Genomic DNA, 23,390 nt, shown 5'->3' on the forward strand with positions numbered 1-23,390 from the left:
GTTGTACTGTAGGTACAGCTATCTAAACTGTGCTACTGTTTTAGATATTTTGTTTCTATTTTCTTATGTCATCTTTCATGAATGCTCGGTAGTGTTTTAATGTTGATGGACTTGTGTGACAATCTTAAAACATTGTTTGATTTTGACTACAGATGTTTTGAGCCATTTTGCAAAAAAGAGTCAGAGGTTTTGTGAATACACCCTGAAAATTGGGTTTCATGTTTGCAGTTCTGAGAAAAGGTGGAAGCTTTCAAGAAATGTGTCATCATTCAGAGTCCTTTAGTTTCAACAGAGTCATTTAGAAAGTATTATGGGACATTGTAATTAAGCGCTCATGGGGGTACAACCAGATTGTTTGGAAAGACTTAAATAAACCCTGATTAGATTTATTATCGATATAATTCTTTTACTGGGACAGATAGTGTGCCTATAAACAAAAAAAACTCTTAAGGAAATTACAATACTCCTGCTGTCAGGGTTTCTGGGTTGTGTCGGTCATTGTCCTGCAGGGGGTGGTGTGGGGCACAATTGGTGGCAGCTGGCACTGCTGGCAGGCGCACCTGTAGGCAATTTACATCGGGCTGGCAATTTAAGCAGGTTGAGCCTGCCTGTCAATGCCAGGGTGTCTGTTTGTCTTGTGAGGTTGTTCTGTTTGTCTTGTGAGGTTGTTCTGTTTGTCTTGTGAGATTGTTCTGTTTGTCTTGTGAGGTTGTTCTGTTTGTCTTGTGAGATTGTTCTGTTCGTCTTGTGAGGTTGTTCTGTTCGTCTTGTGAGATTGTTCTGTTCGTCTTGTGAGATTGTTCTGTTCGTCTTGTCAGCGTGTCTGTTCGTCTTCCTCGTCGTGTGCTGGTGTTCTTTGTTTCCTGGGGGGCTGCTCCAGCTTCGTGTCTCCTGGAGGGCCGCCCCTGTTCCCTGCGCCCTGGAGGGCCGCCTTTGTTCCCTGGGTGCTCCGTGTGCCCCCTCCCCCTGTTTAAAAAAAAAAAGAAGCTGTTTGACCATTTTACCACTGTGTCCTGGCCTGTGTTTGGGTCCTAGTCAACCCGTCTGTGACACCTGCTGGGAAAACCAAAAAGTGACTTTTAAAGTGAGTCATTAGAGCTGTTCTGCAGTGGTAAACTCATAGTTATGTAACCATTCCTTCATAACATTGTGTGCCACAACAATAATATTCTAAGCCTATAATCACACAGTGGTCATACAACATACGCCCAGATGAGTCCACAACGATATATGAATGCTTGGAATAGGAAGTGGTACAGGTTGTTCCTGTTTTGGTCAAGAATTACTTTATAAATCCCGTTTCCTTAGCAGAGGAGAGGAGAGTAGACCATGTTTCTGTACTCCTGTAATCTCTAATATAATGATTAGTGTGACTAGAATAATGACTACAGAATTACTGTACTATAAATGTTTCAAAAAGGAAGGGTTTAAGTCTAATTGTCAAAGTAGAGATGGAGTCAGCCTCCTGTATCTGGACAGGGAGCTGGTTCCACAGCAGGGGGGCTGGTAGCTAAATGCTCGCTCATTTGAAGATTCTGTAGACCATAAGTAAACCAGCATTTTGAGAGCAGAGCACTCTAGTGGCTGCTATGTAGCTCCTAGGTGCTAGTAGCTCCTCAAGGTAGGATGAGCTTGAGCTTGTCTAGAAGAAGAATTTTGAAAACTTTTCTAGCATTAACGGGTAGCCACTGAAGAAGTAGGACAGGAGCGACGTGATGCTTTTTTGTCAACATCTGTCAAAACTTTGACGTCATAAACCTCTCAGTGCCTGGAGCTATTGTTCTAGACTAAACCAGTTGATCTGCATTATAAAAATGAACACTTGAAGTGCTTCGTACTTGAACGTTATCTACCTTGATCATCACCTTATGTCAAGGTTTAAGTCTTCCCTTATCCACCTGTGATATTCCTGTTGATGCAAGATATTTTCTCCATCAACAGGAATGTCACGGATCTCTCAGTGATGTCATGGTATTTGTCTCCACATGCTCCATGAAGAACTGACAGGGGATGTGGATGTTGATGCTGGTCATAAAGTCTAAATAGAATTAGACTATTGACATAGATAAAAGATTTTATGTACTTCCGTCTAGTCATGATTCAGACATCACACTGCACAGCCAGTGAGAATGAACCATGTGACAGGTCTGAGTTATATTTAGTCAGAGGCACATATTTAACTCTAGATATACTGTGCAACCTATACCTGCACTAGCTCACGTCCTCCAATAAGAGAGCATCAATTCAATCTTCTCCATAATTGCTAAAGACATTCTTATTATTCATGTTCCATTGGATGTGGAAGTTAGGATAGGATAGGATAGGATAGGATAGGATAGGATAGGATAGGATAGGATATGACTGGAGAGGAGAGGAGAGGAGAGGAGAGGAGAGGAGAGGAGAGGAGAGGAGAGGAGAGGAGAGGAGGGGAGGGGGAGGAGAGGGGAGGGGAGGGGAGTAGAGGAGAAGGAGAGGAGAGGAGAGGAGAGGAGAGGAGAGGAGAGGAGAGGAGAGGAGAGGAGAGGAGAGGAGAGGAGAAGGAGAAGGAGAAGGAGAAGGAGAAGGAGAAGGGAGGAGAGGAGATGCTTAGATGATGCTGGAGCTGTTGATAAAGGAAGGATTCTGAAAAAAGAGTCATTTAAGTCTTCTGATACTATGGAATCACTAAAGGAAGGTGACCATTCAGGAGCAAGGAGCATGACAAAAGTAGCATCACCATCCCAATACGGCATTTGCCTAATACAACTGTTTTATTAAACTAATCTGAATTTTAGATTTATAGATTATATAGATCGATACAATCACACATTTGAATTTACCTTGACCTTAGCATAGGTCTTTACCGAAACGTGGAAGGAAGCGCTGCAGGAAACAATCTGTGAGTCACTTGTTTTAGACATTTTCTTCCTTGTTCCTCGTCCTAAAAGCATTTGTGGAAATTATATGACCGTTCTATTCCTTTAATTTGCTGACATTCTTCCTTCCGCATGACAGTGGCAACACCTCCCTGACCTGCCACATGTGCCCAAACTGCCACATCTTCATAAAATTACGCAAGAACTACAGGTCTCTCAGTGCAAAGTCACGGGTTTTTCAAATTGCAACAATTAAAGAAGTAAATCAAGTGCCTAAGAAGAGGTAAAAATAAAACTTAAATTTTATGGGGCATTTAAAAAGTTACAAGGCTTCAATGATTTAAATGAGCTGAAAATATGCCGAGCTGGATCAGACAGAATCATAAAACCCCTCATCGCTCCATGAATAGACATGACAAGTTTTGCTAATCCACAAGTGTGTCCTATAAGGACTCTGGTGACATACCTTTACTATAATTATTTTGTTCTGTCATGGAAACGAGCTGCCCCTCCCTGAATGCTGCAGACAAAACAATGATCACAGGATTTACAGGATGAACTGAATAATCCATGACATTAAAAAAGAGCACAACGAGAGCTTTTGACATAAAGATACAAATAATCTGAGGTGGGAAAAAGAAACAGGCAGAAGAATTAACAAGTCTTTGAATGTTTAATCCACTTGTTTGTCCGTCTTGACTGCCTGAGAAACTTGTGTAAGATTACCGGTATGTAACATCTGGGGGAAAAGAAACCTGCTAACTGAAACATTTTGCAATCATGAAAGTAAAACAAAAAACAACAATGGGTTCTTTAAAAGCCTGTTTGTTTTTTTCCTATGGGTGGTAAACACAACTACAGCCGTAGTTGCTGTTAAGTGAAGATTTGAAACATAAATTACCGTGTTCCTTCTTTCAGAGTCATGAGAATGACTTTAAAAGATGGAATTACAACAAATGGAACAAGTCAGAAAAGCGGAAGGGTAGACACTTCAGACGTTACAGGAATAACATTCTTTTTAATGTCTCTATACTCATCTAGTCAGACTCATGACACCATATGTGTTTACCCACTATTTGAGCTGATGCTGTGTGACAGGGCTTAATGTCTGTCATTAGGCACTAGGTTTTATGAGTAGCTGTCATTGGGGGCTGACAGCTCCACAAAGGCCCGTGGAAACCACTAACTGGGGATGCACATCGAGTAAGTCATTGGGGAGCGAGTGGTGTGTTTTTACGCATGTCTGCATGCGTGTTTACCTGTTTGGAGAGAGTAGAATTTCAAGTATTTTCAACTCCCACCAAACCAGTTAGAACTGGAGTCCTCTGGGATGAGTGGCAACGTTGCTTTCAAGAGTCAACTTAAAAAGGGCAGATATTTCGTTTTTCTGCGTGACGTGGAAAATCCTCAGCAGGCCACGTTTGTCAACGAGCTGAGACTTTGTGGCAGCTCGTCACAAAACGGGTTGCAGCGTCATTGACACAAATAATTGAATTAAGGAAGGAAAAACATTTCAAGAGGCTGAGTAGGCACCTGTGGTTGATAGTTGCCAAACCGCAACCCAGTTTTATGATTGCATAATCCTCCACTCACTATTCTGACACACAAAAGATCTTGTGTGTCCTTCTGGTTAAACCTAAAGCTTTTTAGAGATCCATTACGGAGTACCAGGAGTTCACAACAAACCTGCGAGCACACTGTCATCCTCTCAAACATGACACTTCTGAGGCGTTGATGCGCTAAAGAAGAAAATTAACAACTTTTTAGTCTGATGTGTTCTTTCCACTGTCATCAGCCTGCTGATAATTCCATCTTCTCAAAGTAGATTATTGTCTTTATTTTTTTGGACAACAATTATATAGGACTAAGCTATGCTTTTTAAAAAATGATTTAGAGGTAATTAAACCTACTGGAGGAAAAAAATATTCTTTGGATCATCACAATCTTGAGAGATCAATATCTATAATAATCCCACAGAGGTGAAATTACTTTATTTATACTCTAAAAATGTCTAAGCTACATCTTAAAGAAAGAATCTAATCATTGACATTAAATTATTGTCTTTAAAATTTCTCCCAACCAAAATCTGCCAATGGGAAAAATCTGTCCAAGCCTCATTTAGAAATTTCATCCTTGGCCATTTTGTTAAACTATGGACACCCAGCATCATTTCCTGTGTGAGCTGTTGGCAGAGGATCCTTGAGTATTTGTTTTTGTAGGTCACTTACATAATCAACTCATTTGCCAAATAGGTAGTTTTAAACTAGAGTACTTTTTTTCCTATCATTGTCTCTTCATGAAACTTGACCTAGTAAGGAAGCAGTGTGTGCCAAGAATAATAGGGATGGGGTTTTTTTTATCATTGTGGTTTGCAGGCAGGACAATGTCTCCATTGAAAGAGAACATGGCAGCTTTACCACCCTATGATCCAGGCATTTCTGCAGAAAAGTGCGGGCATTTACTGTTCGAGTGTTTTACTAATATAGGATACATACTAGAGTCATCACCTGCAGGACATGATTTTAAACAACTTTAGCTACATGAGAATATGCTGAGAACAGGATTGATGAGGCTGAAACAATAGCAACATGTTTAGTTTCCATTGTTAGTGTGCTGCAAGTCACTAATAGCTACAATCATCTGATTTATTGTAATGAAGAGATCAGCAGAGAGCCAAGGGTGATTACTTTACCTTAATGGTAATTCCACAACATACTACGAGGGGTTACAGCAAAATACTTTTTCTTACAATGCCACTGTGAAGTTTTTTGATCACGAGGCCCACATTAATGTGCAATCCTGCCCCCTTGCGGCATACCATTATATTTTATTCACCCTGTACTGACAAATTTGGATCAACCAATTTCTGAGGCTGACTGGTCAATAGAAACACATTATTACGAGGGTTTACTACTGGATTGTAGGCATGGTGTAAAAAAAGTCAAACTTGTAAATAAAATGTTCCCCAGTAGAGGGCAGCACGGGCTAAAGAATGAGCAGCACGCACGTAAAACTTCAACGATCCAAGATGTGGTACATTTCATAAGGGCTTCTGCTTTTAAGTTTAAAATACTCAATACAAATAGTTGTGGATGACAAAATTCTGATGATAGGATGTGATCAGTCAAAAAAGACAGGAAAACAATGTCTCTTTGAACTTGTTTATAATCCGTTCTCTTCATCCACATTGTCAAATTCACTTCTCAAACAATTTAAATATACTACAACTCTCACAAGCTTAAGAAACATGGCACCAGCACATGAAAAGAGAAATTATTGGGGAGTAGTTTCATCTGGAGTTTAACAAAAGAATAAAACAGTTTAACAAAATAATAAAATAATGGTGTTCACACACACACACACAGACACACACAGACAGACACAGACACACACAGACACACAGGATAAAATTTGACTTTGAAAATTGGGTTTTGTTTGTAGAGTCATGTTTAACATGTTGCATAGCAAAAAAGACATGAAGGTAGATGTGGTTAGGGTCTGTAAATAAAGTAAAGAACAATTTAAGGGAGCAGGCAGGGTAAAAATACTATTTTAAGTACTTTTCTGTGATTATTTGGACCCCACACTGTAAACCCATCATAGCCTCGTCAAAAAAGTTCAACTCGTCACCTTGACGCATGCATACAAGATCTTGTGAGTTGTGACTGCATTCATTTGTAACAGGAACTCCATCTTTGTGCAAAAGCAGTTTAACAGAACACAATCCACAGCAATCACATGTGATATCAATCTCCAAAGCAACTGTGTATGTTGCTTAATGCAGCCTTTAAAAAGTGCCACTCTGCATCTATTATTAAGTAAAATAATAAAATATTCTCTTGGTGGTCGAACAAGGAACCATCTTAGCATTAAAAAAATACTGTCACTCTAGCTTAACGGCTGATTAAAGCTCCAATCAGTCACGGACCTACACACTTGTCTTATGTATCTCTTACAAAGCCATGGCGATTTCTTTCTTGAGGGACCGTTTTGGATAAGAGGAGACGCTTCAGAGGAATTCTTGTCCAACATGTGCCGACATGTGTTCATGCCGCTCACTGCTCACACTCAGTGTTTAATGAAAGCTGGATAATATTCCGGACTGGATGACACAAGAGGAAATTCCCAAATCAGCTTATATGAGAGTGTCTTCAGCCACAGAAAGCAAAATTCAGATCGCAAAACAGCTGCAGTCAGGAGCCACAGTCAGTCTCCGCCGCTGGCCTCAACATGCTAACCTTGAATCCAGAAGAATCTCATCCATACATACATTCATTTGTCCCGCATCTTGTTCACTGGCCAGCGCCTTCCATTAACAGCGGATGCAACCGGCCTTGCAATTCTCATACTTTCAGAGACTTTTTCTCCCTCAGTAGCATTTGTCTTCAAAGTCTTTCTCCATCAACAACCAGAAAATAACAAAAGAAAAAAGAATGAATGAAAATCCACAGTGCTGGCTGATGTCACCGGAATTCATAGATGGCTGCACTGTGCTCGGGAACATGGGTGAGATTTAGAGACTGGTACCTGCAGCAAATGAAAACAGTATATTAGAATCCCAAAAGTCCAAATGAATCAGTCCTTTAAACAAACTCTTTAAACAGAAAAACTCGACTTCAAAACAAAAACACATTAGTTACCATTCAGAGCTCCTATGGTAGTAGTACCCCTCAATCGTGGCTGTGGATTTCTGGAAGCAGATGTAATAAAATCCAGCAAAAGACGCACCACTGATGTCTTTGATTGTGTGATCAGGGACAAGGAACTGCTCCTGAAGCGGTGGATAGACCGTGTGAGGTAGATCAAAGATGCAATTTACTCATGACTCTTGACAGGATATGCTAAAACCTGGTTCAGCCAACACCATACCTTCCATCTCATGAAAATATAGTCAGAGTTCTTCAACTCCTCATAATCAAAGTCATCTGAGTTGAAGGTTTTCGCGTACTGGTAGAAGGCCTGAAACTTCCCCTGTGCACACACCAACAAAGATACAGTTAAAAACACATTCTGCATACGTTTTCTTAACCGTGAAGCAAAGAAATCAATAATGTACCCAATGCTTACGATCCACGTCCTCATCTGCGTCCCATTTCCGGGTGAGAAAAGGCCGTTTCCTGCTGATGATCTCTCCAGCAAAAAATGTGGTGAGTGTTGGGTATTCCTGCAAGATAAAGTAGTCTTACAATTACATTTTGCAATTAGTTTACTTTGCCTTTCCTTTATCGGGAAATCTTTCATTCAAACTCTTGAAATATTGACAGACATTGTGAATTACAGCAAAAATATTTTAAAATTAAGATGGAACACAAATACCTAACCCTTTCATTAGCAGCTCACAGAAAACGCTACCAACAGAAATTACATTTTCACCTCAGTGAGTCCTTTTATCTTCAGGTAGCCACACAAGTAGGAATCCTCCATTGTAACGTGCTTAAAGGAGACACAACAAACATCACTTATTTGCAGAGTTTAAGTATTTTGCCACCTGTCGACACGTAAATGACACCAAGTGCTATGAAATTTTTATCTGGCATTTTTTGCACATCTATCTTGCTTCTTAACCGACGATGAGAGACGATCAAACCAATATTTTGTCATGCATTGGATCAACGATTGAATGAACGGTTCGTAAGTAAAACCTTGGTTAAACCCCAGCTAGCGCTGCAAGCTGCTCGCAGCAGGCCAGGACTCAGTGATTTCCGAGCTGTCAATCATCCAACCGCTCATTTGACAGATCACCAAGCTAACCTGACAGCTCGCCTTCAGAGCCACATATCCGCCACACACGCATACCTGTAAAACAACCTCCACGTCGTAGGAGTTCCCTTTGCTCTTCTGGTAGCCTCTGAATTTAGAACCGCTGTAGAGCAGAGAGGTGACAACACCGGGCTGCTGTGTGTTTATGGGTGGCGGCGGGATAAGGGAGGCCGAGGATCCGAAGGCCGCCGCCGTGGAACCGCTCAGGTATCCAGCGGGGACAGGCATGCTCCCGCTTCGCTGGCTGGACACCGATCGTGAGTAAGTGTCGCCTGAGCGCAAGGCTCGGCTGGGGACTACGACGAGATAAAGGAGGTCTAAAGGGTTCTACCACTACTTAATACCCCTCTGATTCCTCCGTTTAGTTTCACTGCCAAGCTTCCAGAAAGTGAGTGGACCTCGACGCAGAGACGTTGGTAGCAGAATCCGCCTCTTTCATTGGACAACGGGCATCACGTTGAAAAGATTGTGAGCGCTCATTTGTTAAAAGTGCGGAAGACTCGGTTGTAGTCCCTTCCTGTTTAGTAACGTCGAATTGAAACATTTAAAAACTACATTTCCCATACACTCATTTGCGTTCAGATATTTGTGAAACAGAAGGTCACACGCGTGTTTTTGAACGCAGAAGCTGCATCGTGAAAGCTGGATATTAAACAGTATGTCGACGCCAAAATAGGAGATATCCCTTGTATGCAAACTCTAAGTCCATGTATTTTCACAAAAAGATAAAGGGCAAACAGTTAGCTTATGTAGAAAGTTGCGTTCAATTAATAGCTACCTTAGCCTAACCAAGTAGCTAATTGTGCTGACATTTCTTCAAATAGGTTTTTTTTTGGAAAATTCTTTGCAATGCTTAGGACTCTAGTTAGATTTAGTGGGGTATTTAGGGATACGTCTTCACTCAGATTGTTGTCATCAAGAAGACAGTCTTGTAATTTCCATTTGAACTATTCCACAGCCACATCAGGTAAGAATGACTGAACTGAATCCATTCATGTCGACTATATTTTTGAATTCTTGTCTACCATTAACTGACACACCTTTTCCTTCCAGAAAGAAAAAGATTTTATCAAGATGTCACAATATCTCAAGGTGAAGGTAGGTGTCCCACCTTATCCAAAAGCACTTTTACCGTGTCTTGACACCATTTCCATTTTGGTTAACTTTTTGAAGCATGTTATCTTCAGCTTTTTTACAATTTCAAATGTTATTATATTCATGTAGGTGGGTTATTTGAGATAAACCTAGACAGAAGGAAACTGAAAACACCTGGAGGGAAGTTGTTCACTGTACCAAATGAAGCACTTGCCATTGCTGTGGCAACAGAATGGGATGCACAAAAAGACACACTCAAATTCTACACCATGCATATGGTATGACACTTTACCTGGTATAGAATATTCATGTATTATTAACACCCAGTTCTTGCATTTTATGTGAGAAAAAAACATTGTAATTATTTTTGTAAGTACTGACAGAAACTGTTGATAATACTATTCTATATAGTAATAAAAGGTTTCCTGTGTAATGTCATCTACAGAGAATTGATTATTTTACATGTTACTGACTGTAAATAAAAACTGCTTCAACAGACTACCCTGTGCAACACAGCTCTGGATAATCCCACCCAGCGTAACAACGACCAGATGATTACTGCTGCCCTGAAGTTCCTTGAGACTGATACCGTTTGGTACATTATACATTTATTCAATTATCTGAATATTTTAGTAAATGAATCAGAATTTAATCCAGCTACCTAAATTAATTTATTTCCCTATTAAATTTATGAACTTTCATGTAGGCAGTCCAGTGATGGCAATTCCCAAGGTCTTATTTCTAGGTATAATGTTTGTGTCTCACAGTATACCTGCTATTTCCAGACTCTTTAATGTGCATTTACTGGCAACTAAAAACAGCTCAACACAATCCCACCATAGATAATGACCCTATTTACGTGTGCAGAAGCTTTATTTTTTTTAGTAGTCACTGAAGTTTTATTAGTCACACTGAATTCAAAGTGCTGTGTAGTTACAGAGTAGATGAGCCCTATGGTTTGGTTGAACTACAGAAGAATGAATGGGACCCTGTGTTGCAGTGGACTGAAAACAGGTAAATAAAAACTTATATTCTGCTTGTGTTGCATTCACTGCTACAGCTCATGCCACTACACATACTAAGTGCTCTCCAAAATGACAACTACATGCCCATATTCTACAACCCTTTTTAAATGTTTTTATGTCCTACAATTCTTTTGCAGGTATAATGTTACTATTGGCTCCTCATCAAGCATTTTGGGTCCTGAGATCCCAGAGGCAACCAAAGACACGCTCAGGCAACACCTAAATTCTTACAACTTTTGGTCCCTGACAGGTAAACATTGCCCCTAACGTATCCAAGGCATGTTTAATAGTTTCATTAAAAAAAATGTACACCCTATTTTGTTTTTTGTTTTTGGATGTGTGTAAATGTAAAAACACAAACATAAAAAAAGTGATTGAATTATCACAAGCTGTATGAGTTGTAGTCAGACTAGACCATTTCTTCCTTGCAGGGTTCGAGTATGTGATCACTCAGCTGAAGTCAGTTGTGCTGTCTCTTGGCATTATTGACAGACACCTGAGTGTGGAACAGGCTGTGCTACTCTCTAGACTGGAGGAGGAATATCAGGTAGGAGGGCAGAGCATACTGTAATTCTGTCAGCCATTTCAGGTGTTGATATGTTTAAAAATGCTAGCTCAATTTCAAGAACCAGACATGATCCAGAACCCTTAAAAGTCAATTTTCTAGATTTTTGTCATCTGATGTGTTTATGTTGCCTCCTTGTGTGTTGTCATCTACCATCAAAATGTGCAATGTGATGTAAAAGTTGTCTTTTCTCTTCTGAAACCTGGATTTACAACACTTGTTTTCTTTGCGTTCATTTTGTTTTCTGTCTCACGCAGATTCGTTGTTGGGGGAGTGTGGAGTGGGCCCATGATTATGACACGTATGAGCTGAGGGCGAGGACGGCTGCTGGAGCTCTTTTTGTTCACCTGACATCTGAGAGTTCAACAGTCAAACATAAACTGATGCAGGACTGAATCAGATGAGTTCAGGTCTTAATGTGGAAAAAATGTATTCTTCAATGTGGCTGTATCTCCAAATAAAGCACCCATGAATTGTGATTCAGCATATTTCTTTTGCTCGGGAGTAACCACTCCTTTGCTTGCTATTTGTTAGAAAGTTAGGAAGTTTTCAGAATTTTTTTTGTCATTCATGATGTTCTGGACAGTGCATTACTTCAAAAAAATGGCAATTGATCAATGAAATGTAAAGTGCTCCGTTCTTGCATTTCTGTTGCTGTGGATATTACATTTTTTAAAAAAATCTAACTTTATTCAGTGGAAGTGTTCAAACCCCACAAGATATTTTTTTAATCAAAATTAAATGTATAGAGTAAAATTTGAGTGTTTCTTTTTAAATTTTTGGAATATGTACTGTATTTAGGCAACGCTAATATATGTTGTTGCATTTTTGGAATCATAAAACAAATCGAGCAACGCAACCTTTGGTGATTGTTATTTACAATCGCACGGATGACGGATGTTCCCAGCGACCAATCACATTAAAGGCTACAATCCTCTTCACCAATCGCTGCGCTCCTGTGGGCGGGGTCACTGAGCGTTTCCTGTAGTGTCTTCATCCCATGGACTGACTTGTTTGTTGCAGAACAAGATGGAGTTCCTTTTGGGAAATCCTTTCAGTACTCCTGTGGGTCATTGTATCGGTGAGTTGACTTATGTTTCGGGAATGGCGACGTGTGGAGGTGCACTTACGTCTTCTGAAGCTTGTTTGGATCTCTTTTGTCTGTCATTTACGCTTTGCTGCCTTTAGCATGCTAGCTTTTCAGGATTACTTACATACAGCTGGAAAGCCACCGTTAGCCGCCTAGCTAACTATTAGGTACTGTAACATCTGCTGCCATTCTGCTGGTGTTGATGGGTTAAATGCCTATTTTTGTTCTTGCCGGTGTTAAATCTTGAACGGTTGATATGTTATTCACAACGATCTTGACATGGTAAACAATAGGTTAGCTTAGATCAGCTAGCCATTTACCGTGGTCATATAATTGTGGTATTTTGGTCTTTCTTCCCTTTTTATTCTTTCCCAGAGAGAGCCACCGATGGCTCTCTTCAAAATGAAGACTGGACCCTGAACATGGAAATATGTGACATCATCAACGAAACAGAAGATGGGTGAGTAGTCCAGTTAGTAATCTGTTATTGATTAGCTTTTATCCATTACTTAAGGCCTGTCTCATCATTGTACTGTCCGCAAAATGCATGGCTGCATTGAGATATAATAGTTAGAGTAAACCTTTTACTTAGATGGATTCTAGGAAAGTGAAAAAAAACACCTATTTTTGGCAGTGTGAGGTGGATTAATGCGAGGCCTCATTGCTTATCTCATCCTTCCCCCATCCTTGTAATGCTTAATCATGCCTGCCTGTCCTCCAGATTTTGTTTTGTCAGTTACAAACAAACGTTGTGCTATAAATTGTCTATGCAAAGAGATAAGGTTTTGTTTTTTTAATCTGATTGTCAAGGTCAGTGGTTACAGATGTTAATAATTACTAACAAGCCACACTGTCAATGCAGAGATTACCATCAGAGAATCATTGACCTTTGACCACACCTGGCTTTTCTCTAGTTTTTTTTTAAATCACTCTCCAACCTCCAACTATTCTTTGATGATCTGAACAATGTCTTTTTCAAGTCTTTTTTTCCCAGTTTATTCATTTATTGTCCCATTTGTTTGTTTGCAGACCAAAGGATGCCATTAGAGCAATGAAAAAGAGACTGAATGGTAATAGAAACTATAGGGAAGTGATGTTGGCCTTAACGGTAAGTAAAAAATGATCTTGTTAGATTATCATATATCAAGTTCTGCTTTAACATGATTATTAATCCTCATACATATTTTCCCCTCATGCCAAACAGGTTCTGGAGACATGTGTAAAGAATTGTGGCCACCGTTTTCATGCCTTGGTCACTAGCAGGGACTTTGTTGACGGTGTCCTAGTTAAAATCATCTCACCTAAAAACAACCCACCTAGAATTGTTCAAGATAAAGTACTTGCCCTGATTCAGGTAAGATAGCAGTAAACCTATTTTCACCTAAGTTTATGAACCAATGTTGTGTCACACAAGCACATTTAATGCATGTCATAAATCTTGTTAGGAAAACTGATGTGTGTCTGAGTCCGTGGGAGAATTGCAGCATGAGTTTCTGTCACAGTGCTGTGGCACAGAGGGCATTCTGTCGTCCGCAGACCAAGCTGTTGGTTAAACCGCTGTCTCTTGGGGCCTTAGTCCTGGAGCAGCTCTAGTTACCTGTTACAGCTCAGGTGACGTTGCTCAGCCTGGGATTCTCTTATTTCCACCAAAGAAACCATATGACCACAGCTGACAGCAAGAATTCTAGAGAAGGTGGCAGACAGTAACTGTTTGGAGGCGCGAGGTATATAATTCTCTCCTGTTTGTCTAGTCAGTACCCGAACAAGTCTGTGATTGGAGGTGAGCTGAAAACCTGTCGTTACTTTGATGTAACGGCAAGATTGTTGTCATTCCCTTTCCTAAAATGGCTAAAGTACTTTTTTTTTTTATGACAAGTTATGGTTGTGCTGTCTCATCCTAACAACCTGAAGCCTCTATTAGTTGTTATAATACCTACCGTTTGTGGGTGTTTCAGACGCTCCTAACCCCAAATAACTGCTTTAATTTTAGATCACCCTGACTAAAAACAGTGGGTGATATTTGCAAAAGTGAGCTATAACTACAAATCGCTGAGCTGGGGGGAAGGTTGATCCTGAGAGCTGTGTGTTGTGCTGACTGAGAGTATTCATTCTAGACAGAAGTGATCACAGAGCTGCTCTCATTTTGTTATCTCCACTTATTTACTCTTTCCCGTGCCCTTTTTTCTTCATTCCAGGCGTGGGCTGATGCATTCCGGAGCAGCCCTGACCTTACAGGGGTGGTCCAAGTTTATGAGGAACTTAAGAGAAAAGGCATTGAATTCCCCACATCAGAGCTTGAGACCCTGTCTCCTATACAGACACCTCAACGGGTAGGTAGTGTTGGCTTTTCACACCAAACTCTAAAATGCGGATTCATCCTCTTATTTTAAGAGCTGTTTATTCATGGTTTTAATGCAAGTCAGCTGTGCTGAATATGCAAATAAGCTGTGCTACATAGTTACCCCTGATATATCTCCACAACTGAAGGCTTTTTACCAACCAGCTGTGGAACTATATCTAAAAATATGTATCGACTAAGCCTTTTGTAATCATTAGTGCCCACAATTTGTCAGTTCTTTTATTTCTCTGTATCTGCTCTTAGACGGCATCTGCTCCGGAGGGTGACTCGACTCTGCTTAAATATGGTAACATCACAAGTCAGCCAACATCACAAACTATTCCACCAGCCTACACCACCCCTCAGGTCCCCAACATTCATGCTTCAGGAGCCATCAACCCAACGCCGGAACAGGTAGAGTCACAGTCCCTTGAAAGCTCTACAGCCTTCCATCTTGGAAGTTGTAAACACCAAACCCCATGTAGTTTTATCAGGGCTGATTTACGAGAGGGCTGCTTCTTATCCAACGCACCTCAGCTTTTAATCTCTGACATCTAGATTTGCCGACTGCGCAGTGAGTTAGACATTGTTCGTGGGAACACCAAAGTGATGTCGGAGATGTTGACTGAGATGGTCCCTGGACAAGAGGATGCTTCAGACTATGAGTTACTGCAGGCAAGGAAGTGTGTGTGTGTGTGCCTGTGTCTCTAAACAGTGTCTCCCTGTTGGGTTTGATGAAGCTTTTGTACAGTAATGTGACTCCACTCTGTTTCCATATTTGTTTTTAGGAGCTGAACAGGACTTGTAGAGCGATGCAGCAGAGAATGATGGAGCTCATCTCTTGCGTTTCAAATGAGTCTGTGACCGAGGAGCTGCTGCATGTCAACGATGATCTCAATAACATTTTTCTACGCTATGAAAGGCAAGAATCACAGATAATCTAAAGTAATTAATGTCATATTTGTGTAGGGAGTTGTCAGCTGTTGTGTTCTTTGCTCAGGTATGAGAGGTTTCGAACTGGGAGGTCCTCAGCTCAGAGTGTCAACAATGGGGTGAGTCAGCAGCTCTTGCCTGGGAGAAAAGTAATATTTGCATCTCTGCTCATAGTCAGCCATTGTCTGATATTGGCACCTTCCAGTCTGAGCGCTGCCCATTTGCATGGTGCACCATAAGTCAGGATTCTGTTAAAATTGTATTGATTTTTACACAACATCAATGTCTGATCAAAGAGAAACCAGCTAGGTGCATAGTACAGTTAGCTCTTCCAGACAATGCAAATGCTGTGTCTATTCTCTTTGTACAAATTATTTAAAGAAGGTCTTTTGCATTTTTTCCTCTACAAGAGGGAGAAAGATTTACTATTTTGTTGCAATACTGTTGCATAGCAGTCAAATTTCACAAGTTTCCATTAATGTCTCACCAGAAATTTTAACCTCATCATTTCCAAAGACCTCTTAAATATTTTCTTCTTCTGTATTTCTGCATTGTGTGATCTTTGAGGCATACCAGAATCAAAATTAAACTGAAACCAACATGCCAGTCATGTGATTAAAAGCAATGCTGGCAGCCTCTGGTGCTGCTGCGCACTTGCTTCTTCATCAGGTTTCCAATCGTAATGGGCCTGGTTTCTCTTCCATAGTTATCATTACACTGTGGCCCTGCACAGGCATGCTAATGGTGTTCATGTCTCTTCCTTTCTGTTCTTTTCTGTTTCTGTGGCTAGCTGAGGCAGGCAAGTATGAAACCATTATCCGGCTCCTCAAACAAGCAGTGCCATCACAACCACTGTTGAAATATGGTTAAATGTGGACTGTGTCACCCCATATTGCATGTTTTGCCGTACAGTCCCGAGCTGCCTCTACAATATCTCAGTGATGACAAAATTGAGATGGCAGCGAGATGAAATGCTCTCATATTGTGTTTGCACTCAGGATTCAGATTAATCAATGCAAATTTTAGGTCTTTAATCTCGTCTTTCCGTCAATCTAATTGGCTATATTGGATTACCTGAAGGAAGATAAATGTTTGGTTGTTTTTTTTAGGTATTGGTGGCATTCATGTTTTGAGCTGTCATTTTTTTTATGTTAAATACAACAGATTAAAAAAACAAAATAATTTTTATGACAAAATCATTTTATTACAGTAATTTAACTTGTTACAGCTATTATTTCTGTCTTAAGTTATTTTATTTTCTCTTAAATTAAATTTTGACTGATCTGGCCAGTGTTGAAAATTTATGTAATGTCAGTATTTATATTATTTTTTTTAAATATTTACTTATAATCTCTTAACATCACTATGGACCCTGCAATGGTGTCTAAATGGAAGAATTGAATGACTGACAGCCCTCTACAGATCTTTAGTGTTTAACCTTTTCATCTCAGTCAGTTTAAGACTGCTTAATTTATTACTCTGTAAACAGTAGACAGGCGTAAACAGTAAATTAATAAGTTATTTAAATAGACGTATTGCTCCATCATGTGATGGGATTGTGATCGATTATCGGTTTGTGTAAAGTCGGTAATTGGTGATCGGCCCCAAAAATCCTGATCGTGTAAAGCCTACTTTAATCTGCCCACTTCCTCCCTGCTGCTATTACTGCCTTCTTAAGGGGGTTGTCTTGGAATTTTTACCCTAAATTAATTTATTTATTCACTTAACCAATTAAAATCTTCTTTGCTCCCCCTTAAGAAACAAGTATTTTTCATGCTCTAATAAAGCTCTTATTTTATACACACACTTTTTAATTTCCCTTCTGTCATGTAATTCTTTGCTGTTATAGCCCAGCTTTTCCTTAACCTTCCCACAGAAGGGTTTGTCTCAGTGCTTGTGAGTCTTATTCTCTCATCTCTAGCGAGGGACTTTTTCTCTACAGCTTCTTGTTCTTCCTCACAGGTCCTGAGCGAGGCAACAGAGGACAATCTCATTGATCTCGGCCCGGGCTCCCCTGCTGTTGTAAGCAACATGGTGAATGCAGCCTCAACCAATTTGCCCTCCACCAATGTTGTGGGGCCCTCGTCCCCAGCCACTCTGGCTTCCCGGCTGGCTGGTCTAGGTTTGTCAACCCTCTCTCAGACTTTTGACTTTGACTTTTACTATGTAGCAGTTATCTTATTATGTCTAAAATGGATAATGTACCGTATGTGTTATAATAAGCCTTGGATTAGAAGTCATAGCAGTATTCCATTAAGTCAGCAGAACCATTTGCTGATACCATGTGTATTTATGTCCCTCCAGACATGGGGGCAGACAGTGTAAGCAGCACCCTGAGCTCCCTGTCCAGCGGTAAGCCTCCCCCCACCCAGGATGATTTTGATGTGTTTGCTCAAACCAGGACCGGAGTTCTGTCCACCCCAGCACACACCAAGTAAGGATGCCCCAGAAATTTCCACCTCTATGAAGACGTTCTGTATCATAGGGTCAGAACTAAGAGGTGCTGTTGGCATTCAGCTATGCATTTCTGCTTCTGCAATTACAGTATTTATATCAAGGCTTTTTTACACACCACTCTTTTCTTTAGAAGTGCACAGTTGTTTTCTTTCATTACCTTCCCACACCTCTTCTCAGACTCTACCCACTCCATTTTGCCCCACACTGTTTATCCTTTTTTCACTTTGGTGGCAGCATGTTTTATCGACCCCCACGGAGTAAAACACACATTTGTGTTTGAACAAGTTGTATTGCCTAAATGCATTGAGTTGCAGCCTTGTGATCAGCTGATTAGCTATTTGTGTTAACAAGCAATTGTACAGCTATACCTAATAAATTGTCCAGTAAGTATACATCACTTTGTTTCATAAAATGAAGCATTTTGGAAGGATTTTAAGAGGGAAAGCAAATAAATGTGCATGAAGAGATGTCCTGATTATTATAGAAATGTTGACATCTTTTTTCAGCACTACAGCAGAAGACACTACTAGCGGCCCCCCTCCCACTCTGGACGTCCTGCAACCAGCACCAGGAGCGGTGAGTCCCAGTTCCACAGGCTAATGCTTCGGCCTCCAGGCTGTTTATGCCTTGTGAATAGCTCCAATACTCTCATACACTGTAATATTTGCAGCTGGTGCACAAAAAGGAAGGAAATATTATTTGGAACAATAATTATAAATATTTGTCTGTTCTATAAATTTAGAGTGAAAAGCACTTAAGCTAATGCGCCGCCCCAGAAAACAATTCAGTCCAATATTCTTTGAGGACGAGTGACCAAAAATGTTTTTAATGATATCATTATTGTGTTTTAATGATTGTATCTTAGTCCTCGTTGTCCATAATGTTAGGTTAAATGAAGGTTATGAGATCTTTTACAAAAAGAAGGTTTAATATTGGTTTTAAAGCAACAGATTTGGATTTCTTATGTTTGTGCTATCGAAGCACCAACCTTTTTAGAGCAGTTTTCACACAAATCAAGTGTTAATTGTGTAACACAACTGGGGTTCCACTGTATTCTCCTGCATATTGGAAACAGTCCTCGCAAACATTCATTTCTATTTGATTTTTTCTCAAGATTTTTTATTACTTTGCATTTTTAGTCCATTTACGTTTTTGTTCATTGTGATTTTGGTGGGATTTATTTTAATGTGATGGCATCGCTCCCCCTCCCCCTCCCCTCTGTGGCGGTCTGGCTACCTTGTAGGGTGTCGACCGTCAGAATTCTGTCATGGATGACATAGAGCAGTGGCTGTGTACTGATGTGGTGAGCCCATCCTAAATTTTATTTTATTATTATTTGTGCTTACTCTTATTTATTTCTCCCCTTTTTCACCTCCACCCTTTTCTTCCCTTTTAACATGAATGACACCAAAACTTATCCTCACATATTTCCCCACTTCTCAGTCATAATACTTGAAATCACTAACCGTGTGCTGTGGAGATGGACTAACGTTGACTTCGATGAAACTTTATCACATGAGCCTGAGGCGTGAGTTGTATGCAGTGATTATTGACGCCTAAGATTTCTAATCTGTCTGTGTGTGATTTCCTTTTAAAAATAATGATCTGACATTTCATGGCACATGGGTGGGATTAAATCAGAATGCTGAGCAGATACACTGGGGCGGGTTTTGGTTTATAGGTGATTTTAAGGCACACTCAGAACATGTGTGCATATTTTGTGGATAAATCAGAGTCCAGACTTTTGTGGAGTCCAGACTTGACATTGTTTTTGTTCCTAACAGATTGGAGATGAAGTTGAGGAAGGTGTGACGAGTGAAGGTAGGAGAGTGTAAATGCTTTGTTTTATATCAGGTTAAAGCCTCTCCTCTTCCTAAATCCATCCCTTTCCCCTCTCTTTTCAACCTAACACTCAGAATTCGATAAATTCCTGGAGGAGAGAGCCAAAGCTGCGGAGGTGACCCCCAGCTTGCCATCGCCCCCCAGTGGTGATCCAGGCACAACACAGGGAACTCCCAACCGCAAGAAACCAGCGAGACAAGAGGATGGACTGCTCGCCATGTAGACGTCCGTTCAGATCCAACACCTGAACACCGACTAACCTGACACTAAAGTGCATCACAACTGTTCCTTCAACATTATTTTCAAACTACAGAGCTTTGTGAAATAGAGAAAAGACGTCCTTGTGTAAATCGCTCGTAACAAAGGGGAAAACTCAGCAAAGAAGTTGTTTATTTGGAGCCACCAGATGATTTCCCTCATATTTGCTCTTAATCTTTTTTTGAAGTATTTTCCCTTCTGTTGTGGACTGCAGAGCTTCATGTTGCAGCTAATGTCCGGTTTGTAAAAGAAGCAGCCACATTGTTGGCCATTATCGGGAATCCTTTTCTTACCTGAGCCCAAACATGTATTTACCATCATTTTATTTAGGTTTTTGAGCGTTAAAGGGCCCTCAGCAGAAAACAAAGGTTTTCCTTTCGGGCTTGGGGAGTGAACACTCATGTGAGTATAGTGGTTTTGTGTTTCTGTGAGTCCCTTTACATGTCAGTTTGAGATGAATTGTAAATTTGTAAATGACAAAAGTCATGAATTATGTGTATATTTATGCTGCAGATGTTTAAAAGAGATTGATTTAATATAGGGTTTTTGAAAGGGGTTTATCTTTCAGCTGCTGTGATATTAGGGATGTACCTCACTAGAGCTTTTCACAAGGAATTATATCGTTTTCAAGATGAACGGAGTTATTTTAGGGACGGGCACAACTGCTGCCCACCTCTTTTCTTGATTTTTGTGACTGTGCTGCAGTTATTGAATGACATGCTGGTGATTTTGCTTATACATTAATTTGAAGCTGCAGATAAATTATTTTTATTTGTGGCTTAGATTTATTTGTCCTGATGTAAAATGAATTCCAGTCAGATCCTTTATTCTCCCCCCAATACGTTAACATGTACAGCAGGTTTATAATTCATTATGATTTCTTTCCAGAGGACCAAATTCTTTTAAGAAAAAAAAAGGGACGATTCCAGATTTTTGCACCTGCTACACATTGCGTTGGTCCTCTAATAGTCTGCTGCTTGAATATCCAGGGATGTAAATGAGAATATCACACTACAGAAGCTGTTTGCACATTACCCTCACATATTTTATAAGACCTGACCTTTCAACACAACACTTGTTTTCAGAAATGAGCCGGCTGTGGACGCAGCCCCACAAATGAGATATTTTGCTCTTTTGAGAATAATAAATGCTCCATCTTACACCAATCACAAGCACTCACCAAGACATACACGGCTGGGGCTGGAAATCATTTAACCAGCTGCAAGTTATGAGAACTGCTTAGAATATATTTAAATGTTGAAATAATTTCATCAAATTCTAAATATTATTTTACAAAATTATGGATGGGAAATATATTATGGGAGAAAAGGGGAAATCAATGGACGATGTTTTTGGTGTGTGTTGCTTTTGTTTATGGAGTTCGGTAAGTTGTTGTCATGGTTACCTTTGTTTATATCCGCTTTTGCTATTTTTCTCATGAAGGAACCTTATCTCAAGTAGAATTTAATTTATCTAGATTAAGAATAAAGGGAAGAATAATGAACCTGCTTTTGGCCCTTTCAACAAAGCAGCATTGCACTTTTTACAAAGGGAATTGTTTATTTTTTCCCCTCCTTTTGTTCCCTTGTTTTAGTGTTGAACTTGTGTGTGTCAGCTGTTCTGTAACCCAAAATTGTTTCTGTTTTTTTTTTTTTTTTTTTAAAAAGCATCGAAGCAAGTCCTTTCTATCCTGTTTGATACCAGGCGGAGTGTTTGGGGTTTATGTGGGTGTGAGCTCTCGGTGAATTGTAGCTGAATCTCAGCGTGTTGTCATCTCAGGCTTGTGTTTTTGCAGAGCAACAATGTTTGTTTGTTTGTATCTCCAGATTTGGAAAAGTCGCTCATGATGGAGGCTGCACTGTTTGGCTGCTTCCTTCCTGAGTTGCCTCATGTCTCCTTTCTCTTTGTGTTGTTTGACTTGTGCATGAACTCTAATAAAACATTAGCAATGTGCTGACATTCAGCTTGGATTTCTTTGATTGTCTTGATTTCCTGAATGAATTAAGTCCACCAGCTCCTCTGTCATCTTCCTGGCATTCCGACCTCCATTTCTCCAGGCTCGACTGGCTCACGCTGACCCGTAGTAAACCCTTACCTCCTTCTCTCCTCTCTGGGTGTCAGTGGGCCCCACACCAGGAACTTCCCTATTGGTCACTGGGAATGGCCTCATCCCACAACATGGCCCCTCACATTCTGCCTCAGCCACTGGAGCGTTTATTCCCGGACAGAAAGAAAGTGGGGTGTGTCTGTGACAGTAGACTGGAACGCAGCGGCACACAGGAGCCCAGTTGGACTCAACACGTGCTCTCCCTCCACACAAAGAGCTGCTGGAATTCTACTTTTCAGGTAAGTTATTCCTTCTTTCCAGTTGAGTTTAGGCAGAGAAAATGTCCAGAAGCTTTGGATGTATGTTTATTTTTGTTATTTTGATGTAGCAGTTGACGTACTGCTGACGGTCTGCCTAATGCGATTGCCTCTTTGTTTTCACAGGTCATTATTAAGAAGTCTAAATAATCAACACAATGTGTTGCAGAGGCCTGGAGAAGAGAGAGAGAAGCAAATCCTCTCAGGAATCACGAGCACACTCTGGTCGCACGATGGAGGCTTGGTTATGCACCGCAGGAGCGGAAGTGTGGAGGGGTCCACCGATGCCCTGAGCTGTGGTGCATTGTAGTTGCATTGCACGTCTGGCTGTACACACAGTGCAATGAATCTGCTCTGCAGTACAGAACTTGGTGATATCACAACTCAGCAGTGCAAATTTGCTGTCTTTGCAATATAGATGTATGCAAATATCCTCTACCCCCTGTTCCCTTAACCAGGCCACAGCATGGGATGAGGGGGGGGGGGGGGGGGGGGCTGTCCCATACATCATTATAGCTATTATTATTATATTATTATATTAGGCAGTAGTGTGATTTATTTTAATCTTGTTTTTTCATGTATGACTGGGGGATTAGATGGTTGTCTGATCAGATCAATAAAGTTGATTTATATTAAGAAAATACACCATGTTTGTTTACTAATTGTTTTTTTTTTTTAGACTTTGGTTTTCTATGTTGCCCGTATGCTTTTATTTCAAGTTCCATCAGTAGAAACTGTGCACTCGTACTGCAAATAAAGTCTGTTTTTATATGCTGAAACTCCAATTTAAATGTCAGAAGCTGCTTAA

The 23,390-nt window shown here is 40.3% G+C and overlaps 3 protein-coding genes across 6 annotated transcripts; 2 read left to right on the plus strand and 1 right to left on the minus strand.

Annotated features, from left to right (window-relative positions):
• Positions 1-6,002: 6,002 nt before the first annotated feature.
• On the minus strand, positions 6,003-8,929 carry LOC101065567 (glucose-induced degradation protein 4 homolog). Its single transcript, XM_003961342.3, has 6 exons — positions 8,652-8,929; positions 8,229-8,288; positions 7,912-8,019; positions 7,725-7,826; positions 7,496-7,626; positions 6,003-7,382 (listed from the first exon to the last, which is right to left on the minus strand). Exons 1-6 carry the CDS (start codon positions 8,841-8,843, stop codon positions 7,319-7,321), a joined length of 657 nt encoding a protein of 218 aa, XP_003961391.1. The 5' UTR covers positions 8,844-8,929; the 3' UTR covers positions 6,003-7,318.
• A 51-nt stretch (positions 8,930-8,980) lies between these two features.
• atpaf2 (ATP synthase mitochondrial F1 complex assembly factor 2) lies at positions 8,981-11,779 on the plus strand. Of its 2 annotated transcripts, none has more exons than XM_029845656.1 (8): positions 8,981-9,083; positions 9,669-9,713; positions 9,840-9,988; positions 10,208-10,305; positions 10,644-10,724; positions 10,873-10,985; positions 11,167-11,282; positions 11,558-11,779. In XM_029845656.1, the coding sequence occupies exons 3-8, from the start codon at positions 9,980-9,982 to the stop codon at positions 11,693-11,695; spliced, it is 555 nt and encodes a 184-aa protein (XP_029701516.1). In that variant the 5' UTR covers positions 8,981-9,083; positions 9,669-9,713; positions 9,840-9,979; the 3' UTR covers positions 11,696-11,779. The 2 variants fall into 2 exon arrangements, with proteins under 2 accessions (XP_029701516.1, XP_003961546.2); XM_003961497.3 differs by lacking the exon at positions 8,981-9,083 and adding an exon at positions 9,174-9,582.
• Positions 11,780-12,264: 485 nt separating this feature from the next.
• Positions 12,265-22,181, plus strand: tom1l2 (target of myb1 like 2 membrane trafficking protein). Of its 3 annotated transcripts, XM_029841564.1 has the most exons (16): positions 12,265-12,381; positions 12,766-12,850; positions 13,420-13,498; positions 13,595-13,744; positions 14,586-14,720; positions 14,993-15,142; positions 15,287-15,403; positions 15,517-15,650; positions 15,729-15,780; positions 16,452-16,460; positions 17,624-17,783; positions 17,966-18,095; positions 18,625-18,694; positions 19,362-19,421; positions 19,903-19,939; positions 20,035-22,181. In XM_029841564.1, the coding sequence occupies exons 1-16, from the start codon at positions 12,330-12,332 to the stop codon at positions 20,181-20,183; spliced, it is 1,569 nt and encodes a 522-aa protein (XP_029697424.1). In that variant the 5' UTR covers positions 12,265-12,329; the 3' UTR covers positions 20,184-22,181. The 3 variants fall into 3 exon arrangements, with proteins under 3 accessions (XP_029697424.1, XP_029697431.1, XP_003961390.1); XM_029841571.1 differs by lacking the exon at positions 19,362-19,421; XM_003961341.3 differs by lacking the exon at positions 16,452-16,460.
• The last annotated feature ends 1,209 nt before the right edge of the window (positions 22,182-23,390 follow it).

Source organism: Takifugu rubripes, chromosome 1, assembly GCF_901000725.2.
Source record: "Takifugu rubripes chromosome 1, fTakRub1.2, whole genome shotgun sequence".
NCBI classification, from domain to species: Eukaryota; Metazoa; Chordata; class Actinopteri; order Tetraodontiformes; family Tetraodontidae; genus Takifugu; species Takifugu rubripes.